General features: G+C 43.9%; 2 protein-coding genes across 2 annotated transcripts in view; both read left to right on the top strand.

Moving 5' to 3' along the window:
* The window catches only part of wnt10b (Wnt family member 10B), a 3744-nt gene extending 709 nt beyond the window's left edge, over window positions 1–3035 (top strand). The window contains exons 2-4 of the mRNA XM_022741577.1: window positions 1477–1739; window positions 1895–2346; window positions 2477–3035. Of these exons, the coding sequence (XP_022597298.1) occupies window positions 1477–1739; window positions 1895–2346; window positions 2477–2977 (1216 nt within the window). The 3' untranslated portion in view covers window positions 2978–3035. The remainder of the gene's footprint in view (window positions 1–1476; window positions 1740–1894; window positions 2347–2476) is intronic.
* Window positions 3036–6511: 3476 nt separating this feature from the next.
* arf3 (ADP ribosylation factor 3) lies at window positions 6512–11160 on the top strand. Its single transcript, XM_022741568.1, has 5 exons — window positions 6512–6584; window positions 7774–7956; window positions 8063–8173; window positions 8543–8667; window positions 8753–11160. Exons 2-5 carry the CDS (start codon window positions 7809–7811, stop codon window positions 8912–8914), a joined length of 546 nt encoding a protein of 181 aa, XP_022597289.1. The 5' UTR covers window positions 6512–6584; window positions 7774–7808; the 3' UTR covers window positions 8915–11160.
* The last annotated feature ends 2253 nt before the right edge of the window (window positions 11161–13413 follow it).

Genomic DNA, 13413 nt, shown 5'->3' on the forward strand with positions numbered 1-13413 from the left:
CAGGCAAACGGGGGAAGCAGGGGAAGCGTTTCACCAGTACGCATATTGATGTGGCATGGGCCGTGGGTGCCAAAGCGTCTGCCTCCCTACATGAGAGGAGCAAGGAGAAGAGAGAGAAGCGCGAATGAGAGGCAGAAAGACAGCCTAGAGATGCATTTTCAATGTAATTATGAATATGTTGTATATATGGAGCATATCTTTTTTTTTTTTTTTGAACAATTGCCTTTCCCCTGGTGTGTGTAAATATTCCAGCTTTTGGCACATATTTGGCTCTGTGTGTCCTTGCCAAAACGTGTATGAGTTATTTAAATTGCATGATTATGATGTGCACCAACAACTGTGCCATCTGTTGAGGCAATATGGTTTTTAATGAACTGAATGCTGAAAACCATTCAGTAGACCCGACAATTGTGAGAGCAAGCGATGAAATTCATTCATGAGAGGTTGTTTGTTTTTTAGCTGTAATTTTTCTACAGATATGTTGCTTATTTTTCGCCACAAAAGTGTGTAGTGCATGGCTTATCTGTTGAAAGTGGATGTATGGTCATGCTGCTTTCAGTGCTGTTTAATTGGAAAGCAAAACAAGCAGTGACACAGCACACGACTCCTCTATGAGCTTCATGTGATGAATTGTGTAAGTGGTGGATCCAGATTGTGTGCTATACATAAAAGGAACAGACTTGCGCAGTAATGGTTTGTATTATTTGCACTTCCTCCTGATACTGTAAGAAAATCCCTGTGATCAGCTTTGGGCGGGTTTGTCTCATTGCAGGTGGGATTGGCACCTGGGTGCATCCATGCACCTTTCCACACACGCCATACACGCATACAAAAGCTGAAACGTGGAGCTAAGTCCATGGTTAGGGCTGGTTACAGTAGGTACCATAGTGGCGTTCATCCTTATCTCAGCTTTTCTCGCAGCTGGGCCTTTCCTGCTGTGGCACGAGGGTGAGCTTTAGGAGGTCCTGCTGACTTTAGAGCGTACCTCAACACTATTGTCTTTTCAATTTCCCCTCGCCCTGGCAACTGAAGCAATTTGCCAAAGATATCAGGAGTAAGGAGAAAGTTGTACTAGTGTTATATTTAGGCAGAGCGGAGTGCTTTTGATACTCTTAGCGAGCATAAATCTGGGGCCAAGGCTTTTTTGCATAAAAAACGCGAAGGTAGAGCGAATGGTGAGATGGTTAGTGTAGGCTGGATATTTAAGTGGCGCGATGGTCGGTTATGTAATTATTGATCTTCAGCGCGCCGTTGGTGGTTATGGCCGAGGCTGTCACATCGGGGCTCCGCACACACATCCGCATCTGACGCTTGCTGAGGCCTGCCAGCCTCAGGCACACCGAGTTAGGGGTTAGCACTGGATCTCCTGCCACCTTCAGGCTGAGATATCATTACACAGCACCCTGCAGAGAGAGAGAGGGGGGGGGGGTTAGTGTGGGGGTGGGGGAAGGGGTGCCCCCCTCTCTCTCTCTGCAGGGTGCTGTGTAATGATATCCTCAGCCTGAAGGTGGCAGGAGATCCAGTGCTAACCCCTAACTCGGTGTGCCTGAGGCTGGCAGGCCTCAGCAAGCGTCAGATGCGGATGTGTGTGCGGAGCCCCGATGTGACAGCCTCGGCTCTGCAGGGCATCCAGGTGGCCATCCATGAATGCCAGCACCAGTTCCGAGACCAGCGCTGGAACTGCTCCTCATTGGAGGCCCTTGGCAAGCTGCCCCACCACAACACCATCCTCAACAGGGGTGAGAGTCTGAGGCAAGCTAATGATGGTCAAAATGTGACCTGGTGTTGATGGGGGAACGGTGTAGGTATAAGAGTAGAGATTGTTCTGCTCACAGACGCAGGACATTTTTTGGGGGCTACTCTCCAACTCTTTGGGTTTATCTCCTGTTCCCAGGTTTCCGCGAGAGCGCCTTCTCCCTGGCCTTATTGGCAGCGGGTGTGGCTCACTCTGTGGCCTCGGCCTGCAGCATGGGCAAGCTGCGGGGGTGTGGCTGCGAGGCCAAGCGTCGGCAGGACGATGACAAGATCCGGCTGAAACTCACACAGCTGCAGCTGCAGACCCTGCAGAAGGGTGGGGTAGGCATCGGCATGACACGGTCATTATCCTTGGAGTTAAATGGTCGCCATGGTGACCTGCCCACTAACCTGCGCTCCACCCACCCCTCTGCCCTGCTCAAGCCTTTACCAGATGAGCTGAGTTCCATGCAGGAGACCTGGGAGTGGGGGGGCTGCAGTCACGACGTCCGCTTTGGGGAACGTTTCTCCAGGGACTGGCTCGACTCCAGCGGGTCTCCAAGAGATATCCACGCTCGCATGAGGATACATAACAACCGGGTGGGACGACAGGTGAATAATGTTCTTTTCTACCATGTTCTTAGTGTTCTTCAGAGTCTAGCAGTCTTGCATGGCATATGTCATCATCAGAGTCATCAGTGCATTTCTTTTTTGCTTACATAATTTACCTTTCTCTATACAGACAGTGACTGACAACATGAAGAGGAAGTGCAAATGTCATGGCACATCAGGGAGCTGTCAGTTCAAGACCTGCTGGCATGTGTCTCCAGAGTTCCGACTTGTGGGTTCTCTACTTAAGGAAAAGTTCCTGTCAGCCATTTTTGTTAACTCCCAGAACAAGAACAACGGGGTTTTCAACCCTCGAACGGGAAACGGCGCCAGCGGGAGCACAGCAGGGCTCAACGGAGGTCGTCGTCGCAGCATGTCCAGAGAGCTGGTATACTTTGAGAAGTCTCCTGATTTCTGTGAGCGTGACGCCTCTTTAGACTCTCCAGGTACACAAGGACGCATCTGCAACAAAACCAGCTACAGCACAGACAGCTGTAGCTCACTGTGCTGCGGCCGTGGACACAACATTCTGAAACAGACACGCAGCGAGCGCTGCAATTGCCGATTTCACTGGTGTTGCTACGTGCTTTGCGAGGAGTGTCGTCTCACAGAGTGGGTCAATGTGTGCAAGTAGATTCCAGTTCTCCCACTCCCAGCTGCCTTTACCCGTTCAGGACTCAAGATGGCAAGCCTGTCCCTTCGCCCACTCCTGTTGTTTGAGTGTTTGTTTTGCTCTTTGTGTAACTCTCCCAGAGAATCTGTTTACTCCCCCCCCTTATCCTTTTTTTGGTCCATCATCTGGGATCCATTTTCTCTTTGTAGCCGCTGTTATTCTCAAATGCCAAGTCAGAGATTGAAGAGGTGACTCATGTCATTTGTCTTGCCATGGTCTGTTTAGACGCTGCCCTCTCAGCCATGAAAACGGCCCATACCCCGTCTTTTCTATCCCACAAAACAAAGGCGAGCAACAGCAAAAAAACTTGCTATTTCATTGTCTACATGCTGACTCATCTCGTTGTACAGTAGCTGTGTATTTTAATGTGTACTTGTATATTTGTAAATGTATTATTATTAATATTATTATTGTGTTGGCACCTGTCTTTTTGGTTCTAGTTAATGACAGACTGATGCTGGCCGAGCGGCTCAGGATGGTGAACCAGTGCTGTCAGACAACAAAGTCTCATTGCAGTTTATCTTACATGTCACTGTACAGTATTTTGCACCTGTGACTCAGACAGAGCAATGATACTTATTTGGGAGTCAGTCTCAAAAAATGAATAGAAGAAGACAAGATAGAGGACTGTTTTTTTATAGTGTTTGAAATTTTTGTCACAGAAGCAAAAAGGCAGAAAGCACAGGACTTTTATAAGCTTATCAAAGCATGTACACTTGTAAAACTAAAGATTGGCAAGAGACAGATTCACAGACTCAGTCCTTTAATCCCTTACGGTGAATAACTAATCATTTAAATTTATTTATACCATTGTAACAATAGTAATAACTTCATGAGAGTGGTGACTAGTGGTCCTGTTTTTCATGAATTCATGTCAATATTATGACAGAATTATGCTTCCTCCTGGTATAACTGTGATGTGATGTGTGTCATTTTCCTATGAAATCATGACTCAGACCTTATTATTCTCTACTTGCTTTTGTCTTTTTCATCAGTCTGAGCTCTCCTTAGATTCTTCCCACATGTAGTACATGTCAAAGTGAGAGATGGACCTGCTTTAGTCTTGAACCGATACTGAAGGGTGTGTGTATGTTTGAGTGTGTGTGTCTGTTGCTGTGTAAATGGGGGGTAAGCTCTACGCACTACAGATTTGGGAGGTGAGAGCCTTTTTTATGGCCACTTCATGCTGAGAGAAGGACTTTTTATGGCCGCAGGATATTGTTTCCTTAAAGTATGACTTTTATTACTGGAGAGAAGCATCAAGAGAGCAAAGAGTGGGGGTGATTATACCAGTCTTTGCTGTGCGAGCATCTGAGGGGATCATCTGTCCAGAGTTCATAGCCAAGGAAGGGACTCGCTGAACCACGTGCTGCTGGGACGCTGTGTCCCTGTTACCTGGGAGACAGACTACACAAACACAAACACATGCATGGTTTTATGTACAAAGACACTTACATGTAGAAATACTGGCACTGATGCACAATCAAAAACATGCATGGTGGTGTGCACACATGAGCTGTCAGAACTCCTGGTGACCTGAATGATTTGCACTCTCATTCTAGTTATACTGCAGATTTAGCAAAGTGCTAATGTCAGCACCTGACTGGATTTATGATAGCAGCATTCCTAGATATGATCCAAACTGTCTCCATGCACGGTCTACTGGGAGAACCTCTCCTGCTATATAGGATTTAATACCAATTAAGTCTTGTTTGTATGGACTTGGGTAAATATCCCTTGACTCCTGAGGAATGGTACTGCCAGTGGCTGAATTAACTGTTCTGTCTGTTTGGTATTTAGTGCAGGAATAAAGAGGAGATAGCGACGGGTAGGGAATGATAAGGGACTGGATTTCTGGTTTGCATTTCTTTATTCCTTTATCATTTCACCCTGGAGCTGCTGCAAAAGGGAATTTCCTGTCACTGTTTCTCCCATGTGTGAGACAGAGGTTGGTGGACAGCCTGGGATTGCTTTCTCTCCCTCTCTTCACTCTTTTTCTCTCTTTCCCATTCTCCCCCTCATCGTTGCAGACAGAGACACATGCATAGCAACACATTGACTGCCCCCCCCGAGTAATGACAACCAGACAGGGCTGAAATTAAAGAGAGGGAGGCAGAGAGAGGAAGTTAGGAGAGATAAAAGTTACCCACTTTGATTGACAGGATGATTATATGTATAAAGTAAGGCGATTTAGTGCGTTTAGTTGGATATAAAGATAGAGAGATAGATCCTTGCTGTACGTATAGCAGGGATGCAGGAGCAAAGGACAAATGGGGTATGGAGAAGGGGGTGAATAAAGTGTACTCTGTATAAATACATGCCTCAAAACATCTGCTTCTCAACTCCCCTTTCATTTTTGATGTGGGACAGGCAGAGAAGGAGAGCGGGAGAGAAAACACAAGGAGCCAGCTACCCAGAACATCAAAGCCCCTGCCCTCGACGCGCAGGCCCTCATTAGTTCAGCTAGCAGAACCAACGAGACTTGTGATTGTGTTTGCTGGGGTGCACGCTGGCAGACACTTCAGAGGAAAGGCTCCTTTAAGTCATAACTCCCCACCCCACCTCTCCTGCCACCACCCGAGCCCGCTGTAACCCTCTCAAAACTCCCCGTGCACACAAACTCGGCAGGCTCCCCCACCATGCACTCCACCCCATAATCTGGTCTGCAGCTGCAAACATCTGCTCCCCTCTTTATTCCTCTGCCTTCACCACTGAATTGATAAACACATCTATTACCGGACCACTAACTGACACGCAATAGAGAATAAGAGGGAGACATGTAGGATTCACCTATGATCGTGGGGCTGGTCATGGGTGTGTCATTTAATAACAACGGGTTGTTTTTCTGATGGTTGATGGGTAAAAACCCACACCATGGAGGAAGGTGAAGTTCCCTCCTAATTCTTATGTATTGTCACCTGTAAAACCACATAAATGTACGGTATCATCTTTTGAAATACGTGCTATCTAAGAAAATCAGTACCCAAGATTAGTAACCTGCTGGAATATTGATTCCGTCTATGTTTTGTTGCCTCCTGTCACCTCATTATCTGTGACACACAGAGGGGCTGCTGCCGGGAAGTATCACTTGGCATCCTGTTACAGTCAGCCATTTATTTATTCATTAAGATGATTCCGGTTTTAATTATTCAGGCATGTTTGCCTGCAGATTCTGTTACATTTCATATTGGTTTAGTTGTTGGGCCCCTGTAACTGCATACAAATAACACTTGCAATGTGTGTTTGTTAAAAAGGATTCTGTGTGGGAATCTTGTCTTAAATGCTGTCGACTGCATTTGAGCATCACTACAGCAGGTTAAGTGTCAAAGCAGATTGAAGGGGATGTTAAAGTAATAATTTTCATGTTTTATAAAGAGACAATTAAATTAGAGTTGCCCTGCAGCAGTGCTCTTGGCTTCCAACAAGTCATCCGGGATGACAAATGTGAGAGGTGTTCTTGACAATCCAACTACCGCGAGAATACACAGTGTCAGAGTCGGAGTTCATCGCGAGACTGTCATCCAGTCCTTTGCCTGAATCCAGCTGGTAGCCTGCCTGCCGTTGACGGGTAAGTGTGAATGAGATGCAAATGCAGAAAATGTTCAAAGATGTATTCGTGTATATTAAAGGGTGAGCGCAGCGTGCTTGTCAGTTTGAACATCTTGTATAGTTTGAATGAACGGCCGTGACTCGACGACATCGGGCCGACTAGTGCTGGTGTTGTCGTGACTGTACGAGCGGATTACAGCACACAAATTGACCCGGAGATTTTTTTCTTCCCTTGAATACTGAAGACATTAGCTAATATTGTTGCTAGCTTACTACGCTCAAATAATTATTTTATGAAGCCATAAATACGTAACTCGGCTCATTCACATTCAACGCCTGTTTGGACTGCAGCAACAGCAGCAGCCGTCTTCCCTTCGCATTATGACAGATGTACATGGATGTGCGGCCACTGCAGCTGTAACAGGCTATGCTAGCAGCTGTACCCTGTGTATTTGATATAAATGAATGGACATGGAGCTTGTCAGTGGGTTACAGTCACGGAGATGGTTAATCATAAAAAAAAGAAGGGTACCCAGAGAAAGATGGATGCTCCGTCTGCCGCACAATAGGCTGTGGATGCTTTTTTGTCTTTGCTAATTTTGGACTATCCTTGTTATTATCAAATGCACCTCAGGTGGAGCAGGCTAGCACAAGTTGACTGCAGAGTTGGCCTGTTAAAGAGCCCACACCGTGAAGGAGCACAGAAAAGTAAAATCCCACATCGGTGCTTTAGGTTGTGTGCACAAGACATTCACACAAGCTAAGGTTATGTGTCATGTAATATAATATGAACTGATAGTTACACTGCTATATTTGCAATTGCCAGCAAACAGCATAAAAAGGTGGTTACTCTGCACCACTTGAAAGCTGATCCACATTACAGAGATCCAGTATGGCGGCTGGTTTCACCAGTGAGCTGTCAAAGTGTAAAGCAACAGTCTTTAAGTCAGGTCAGCTGCCTGCCGAGGTGTGAAGTATGCCTTTATTGGCTTTTCCTCTGAGGTGGCTTTCAGCTGTAATGAGGTGGTAATGTTGAGAGTTGATTTTGAAGAGCTACTGTGTCTCACTATGGGATTTTTTTCCTTTTTTTTTTTTTTTTTTTTTTTTTTTTTTTCTTTTTTGTGGTTTTGACTTTCTAATTGTGGTTTATTTTGGCTGCTTTGTTGCTATATATAGTAAGTGGTCTTTTTCAACTCTCTGTGTGACAGTTCTGTTGCAGTTGAGCTGAGAGCCGCCCGTCATCATGGGGAACATCTTCGGGAACCTGTTGAAGAGCCTCATAGGCAAGAAGGAGATGAGGATTCTCATGGTGGGGCTGGACGCCGCTGGGAAAACCACCATCCTTTACAAGCTGAAGCTGGGGGAGATCGTCACCACAATCCCCACCATCGGTGTGTAAAGAAAGAATTCATTATTGATAGCATTATATAAAACATATGTGTCTGAGTTTAACCAGCTTATGTAACTCATTTTAATTTTAATACACTTGTTATTCAGGTTTCAACGTAGAGACAGTGGAGTACAAGAACATCAGCTTCACAGTGTGGGACGTGGGTGGCCAGGACAAGATCCGTCCCCTGTGGAGGCACTACTTTCAGAACACCCAGGGTGAGCCAGTCCAGCAGCCTTTTAGATGATGCGGTAGTCTGCCATGATGAAGTAAACAAGACCTATCTAGTCCTGTGGCAGATCCTGCAACACACACTCACCCCCAGCACCTGAGGGCACATTTGACTAATGCTTTGCATAATGTCATTTGCATACAGCCTCCAACTGTTTCAAATTATTATCATTTTAGTCATGTTGAAAGCCTCAACAATCAAAAAGCTTGATTGAGCAATATGTTTTGTTTTTTTTTAACAATATGATGTCAGCATATTGTTACAAAGTAGGATGGAATTGATTCGGGCATAGCAGAGCTGATGGTTTTGTTTTGTAATCCTTGAAAAGCTCTCAAGCTCTCATCTCTCCTCTCAGGCTTGATCTTTGTGGTGGACAGCAACGACCGGGAGCGGGTGAACGAAGCCCGGGAGGAACTGATGAGGATGCTGGCTGAGGACGAGCTGCGGGATGCCGTTCTTCTCGTCTTTGCCAACAAACAGGTATGGGCTTTCCTTGCATGTCTGCCTGTTTCTTCACCAACTGAAGCCTTCTGATTGACATACTTTACCACGTGATTGTGTCCAGGACCTGCCCAATGCCATGAACGCTGCAGAGATCACAGACAAGCTTGGCCTGCACTCCCTACGCCACCGTAACTGGTACATTCAGGCCACCTGTGCCACCAGCGGCGACGGTCTCTACGAGGGCCTGGACTGGCTGGCCAATCAGCTGAAGAACAAAAAGTGAAGGGTCCGGTCAGTAGAGCGGGGAAGAGCCTGGGTGCCAGCTCCAGGTAGTGGTTATAGTGGATCCATTGTGTTTACACGGAGAGGCAGTGCTGAAAAGCTCCCAGGGGGTGACTCTCAATGGCTTTCTCCCCCCCCAAATACTTCTATTCTATTTTATTTGATTTTCTTTACTTTGATCAATTTAATTTGTTTGGATCTGCGGTGAGAGTTTTTAATCATTTAGAAAACCAATGGCGTCAAAGTTGACCAAAATGACTTACATTCTATAAGCTAAATACATAAATATTGGGACGTAATAGTATAATGTCACTGTGAAGGCGTATGTATTTCCCCCTCTTTGCAGTCTATGACCTTTAACCTCTGTCACCTTTTAATTTGTTCAGAAAATGTGATGAATCTAGACTCATGATGGCAGAGCAACCCTCTCTCAGATACTTGATGTAAATTATAAAGAATGTCATAATAGTATAGTGGGAATACTATTATTATCTCAGCATACTATCACTCATACATGCTCAGATAAATGTCAAGTTGTCATTTCCTGTCCATGCAGATGTTTTACCACTACCAAATTATGCACTTCAGAGCTTCATTTATTTTATTAAAAACTAGTTTGTTCAGATTTTATTTAAATGCATTATTTTATTTATTTTCTCTAACTCAAAATCTGCTGACATACTGGAGAGTCTTAAACAATTTATATTTTTGTCAACATGTATTTATTTATTCATAAGTTCATTTATTGATTTTATTTTCTAAGTGCAGCGTATTCTTTCTCTCCCCTTATTGCAATGTGCATTTACTGCTAAGGCAGCTGGTGAAAAAGAAGCCTCCATATCACTGTATATTACTGCTTCCCAGTCTGCATGGAGATATCCCAATACTGGCTCATGGGCTTGTAAGAGCTGTGAACTACTGCAGGCCGCTGCTGTAAATAAAGATTTGTTCTTAGTCTACTTGCCTGGCTCGGTGAGGGTTAAAACAGTTTGTCTGGCTTCAGTGAGGTGTGATAGCCGAACTGATACAGATGACAGAGCAGGCACACTGTGCCAGCTCTGTGGCTTGGGGGGAAAAAAAATGATGCTATTGGCCTGTGAGTGATCGGCAGAGTGATGCGGCAGAGCGATGCAGCAGAGCATGTGATTGGAAATATTAGAGAGCTTACATGGTTTTGAATGTTTATTTTTTAAGTCAGTTTGTGCGAGCAGCTTCACTACATCTATCAAAAGAGCTCACATTGCTTGTCATCCTGATTTATTCATCCCTTATTGGCGTGACATTATAAATGTGTTTCTTGTGTTGACCGTATTTCTGTGTTCCACGTTGCACAAAATAACTCTAGATGCATTATTGTTGTACAGAATGTAATGTCTGGTTTTTTTTTTTCTCGTATTTTCAAATGGAGTATTTTATTTATTTTGGATCAAAGGGAAAGTGTTGATTTTAGTGTTGTTTTTTTTCTTAATTTGCTAACTAGATCAGACTGTTGTCTTTTTGAGTGTTCACAAATCACATAATTTGAAAATAATAGGAGAGAGGATGATAGTAATACTGCATCATAAGGCATGTTAATATTGTACAAGATCTGTAATAAAAGTGAATTATAATAGCCTGTTTCCTCAGACTAAATTTGTTAGTCTAAATTACTGCTGCTGGTTGGAACAATGCTGTACTGATAAATGTTATGGATTTAGTGTAAAGTTTACCGAACAACCTTCTAATATGCAAAAGCATGCTTTTCTATGTCAGCGCAACTGTATATATGTTTATGTAACAAGAAAAGTATATCATGGTATTCGCGGTCAAATTGAAAGTGTTGTTGATACACCTGTAGATATTGGGTTCAGTGTGTTGGCAGACGTGTATAACTGACAGCAGCTTGTGTGTGTGACGTGCCCTCTATTACGTTCAGTTTGGTGTGAAAATTGTTTTTGTGGCCTTATATTGCCAGTGGTTAATTTCTCTTTGATAACAGGTTTGTATGTAGGAATGTCCAACATTCAAGTATCTCACCTATGATCTGTAACAACTCTGATGCGCTCGCAGTACTGTTGTGGCTAAACATCCCTCTTTCAGTGACTATTGGCAGAAAAGCAAGACTGCACAACATTCCAGCTGTTAATGTGTTTTCAAAAAGGAACAATGGATTTATTAAGTGGAGGATATTAAAGCAACACAAACTGGTGCAAAAGTGTTGAGTGATTTGATGATTCCTGGCACTACATCGATCGGTCAATAAAAGAAAAAAAAAACAAAAATCAACTTCTTCCTTGTCATCATTCACCATTGCACCCTTAGGTTATGATTTGACTCAATGAAGGCCTTATGCAGTGGCCAATGATTGTGCTTGATTATCTGTATATTTGTTTAGATCACAGCCTTTTTGAAATGTGACACAAAATATAAAAATACTCTGAATAATAATTTGTGATAAAAAATATAAATTGACTAGTTGGAAATTCTAAGATCTATATCTACCTCTTGTCCATCATTTAATAATCTAACGTCTACGTATGCAAATATTGTTCATGTCATAAGACAAGATGTTTTCGCATCACGCTTGTATAATTTTACATATATTGGAGCACAACTAGCTTTTGAACTAGTTGTGATGCCACAAAATAATGCGTACACCCCTGAGATTTAGGGAAACTCTTCCACTTAAACAGATGAATGTGAAAACAACCTTTTAGTATCAAACCGTGCACATACATAATGCTCCACAGTGAAGGTCAAACATTCAAATGAAGAAAGAATAATAAAGACGCTTCTTTGAGTGGAGGGAAGACTTTAAACTTTCATCATATGAGTTTCCAGCCAAGACTAAGCCAGATTGATTAACAGCACACATTACAAGCTTGATTATTGAAAACATAGTGGCGGACATTGGTAGGGAAAGAGCAGGTCAAATAGGTGGGAACGACATGGATGTATGTCGCCTTTCTCTTTTGGCCTTTCCTAACTGCTGTCATCAAGAGAAGTCTGGCACAATCAGGTAGTTTCCCTGTGGAATAGCTGCACTTCACAGAGAGTCATTTTATCAGAGCCAATCAGAGGTCCATGTAGGGGAGAGTGCCGCTGTGTCTCCAGGGGTGTGACAGCAGTATGTGGGTCAGAGCTGCTCCCGGGGCCACCAGCCCCCGGGGCCCCCTGCAGGATGGCTACAATAGTAGCCCCAGGGCGGATGCCATAGCTGGGATTCCCACCCGTAACCGGGACACCTTCACCCAGGGCACAGACACACTGGCAGCAGCCCCACAATCAATTCATCAATCTCTGAAGGGAGTGGCAACTGCAAAAGGCCACAGCAGTCACCCCCACAGCTCGCCTTGGAAGGGACAGGGCCACCAGGGCTGACGCCGAGGCTAACACCATGGTGGCGTTGTGAAAGTGCCAAACTCTGCAGAAACCGCGGGATCATCAGGCCTTTATGACAACCATCAAACCCTCCTGGGAATGTGAAAAATAACCACAAAAAAAACCCCTCATATTTGTTTGATATCACTCTAGTTTCATTCCCACTGATATTTTCCACTTTTCACAGTTTTAATGAGCAAGAGAAAAAAAAAAAAAAAAAAACCCTCACTGACTCAGGTTGTGAAAACTTCTTCCAACTTACTGAGTAATGACGTCCTGCAAAGTTTTCCACCATTCAATAGGCAAGAGGATGAATGGCAGCCGATCATTTTATTAGTACAGATTGCACCAAAACGTAAGGGTCAAAGAATAATGACAATGTAAAAACAGACATGTAGGTGTAAACACTGACTGAGGCCCTGCAGCAGCAGCAGCAGCAGCTCTGTTATCAGAGCACCAATACTCAGACTCTGTCTCCTCCTGCTGGACAGAGAACGACTGAGGGAGGCCGGTAATGAGTTCAGCTTGTACAGGCTGATGCACAAATAATACAAAAATTAATTTGTAGGTAAAACAGGTTGCAATTTAAAAAACAAAACAAAAAAAGGCTTTTTCTTTAACGTTTTGTATTCTTCTATTTGGTGACTTTTATTTGTGAACACATCAGATAGATTGAGAAATCAACATTGGAATCAAATTTCCACTGAAGATTGATCATAATGATGTTTGCATGGTTTCCACATAAGAATAGTAACAAACAGCAACTGTTCATCTCTCTTTCTCTCTCTCCTTCAGAAATCAGATTAACAGTGCATCTGTCAGAAGCTGTTACAGATATCCATCCATTAGTGAGTCGTCCCGCTTTTCACTCACAGCTTCATGTTCAGGAATCTTGACTGCTCCGAGGGACATTTTCTCAAAATTAAACATGTTCTTGTTTTGGGTTCAGAAGTCACTTGACCATCTGACAATGTGCCCATTGTGACGAGCTGCTACATACGCATCAAAGAGGTGATTAACCAGTTGACAGGGCAGTGGGGACAATACTGCTCTTTACGGGGGGAAACAGTGCAGCCACTCAGCCGCTGCTTCCACATGCAGCAGCTGACAACATGAAACCAAAATAACTGCACATAAAGA

Source organism: Seriola dumerili, unplaced genomic scaffold (genome assembly GCF_002260705.1).
Source record: "Seriola dumerili isolate Sdu_G_001 unplaced genomic scaffold, Sdu_1.0 BDQW01000056.1, whole genome shotgun sequence".
In the NCBI taxonomy this organism is placed as follows: domain Eukaryota; kingdom Metazoa; phylum Chordata; class Actinopteri; order Carangiformes; family Carangidae; genus Seriola; species Seriola dumerili.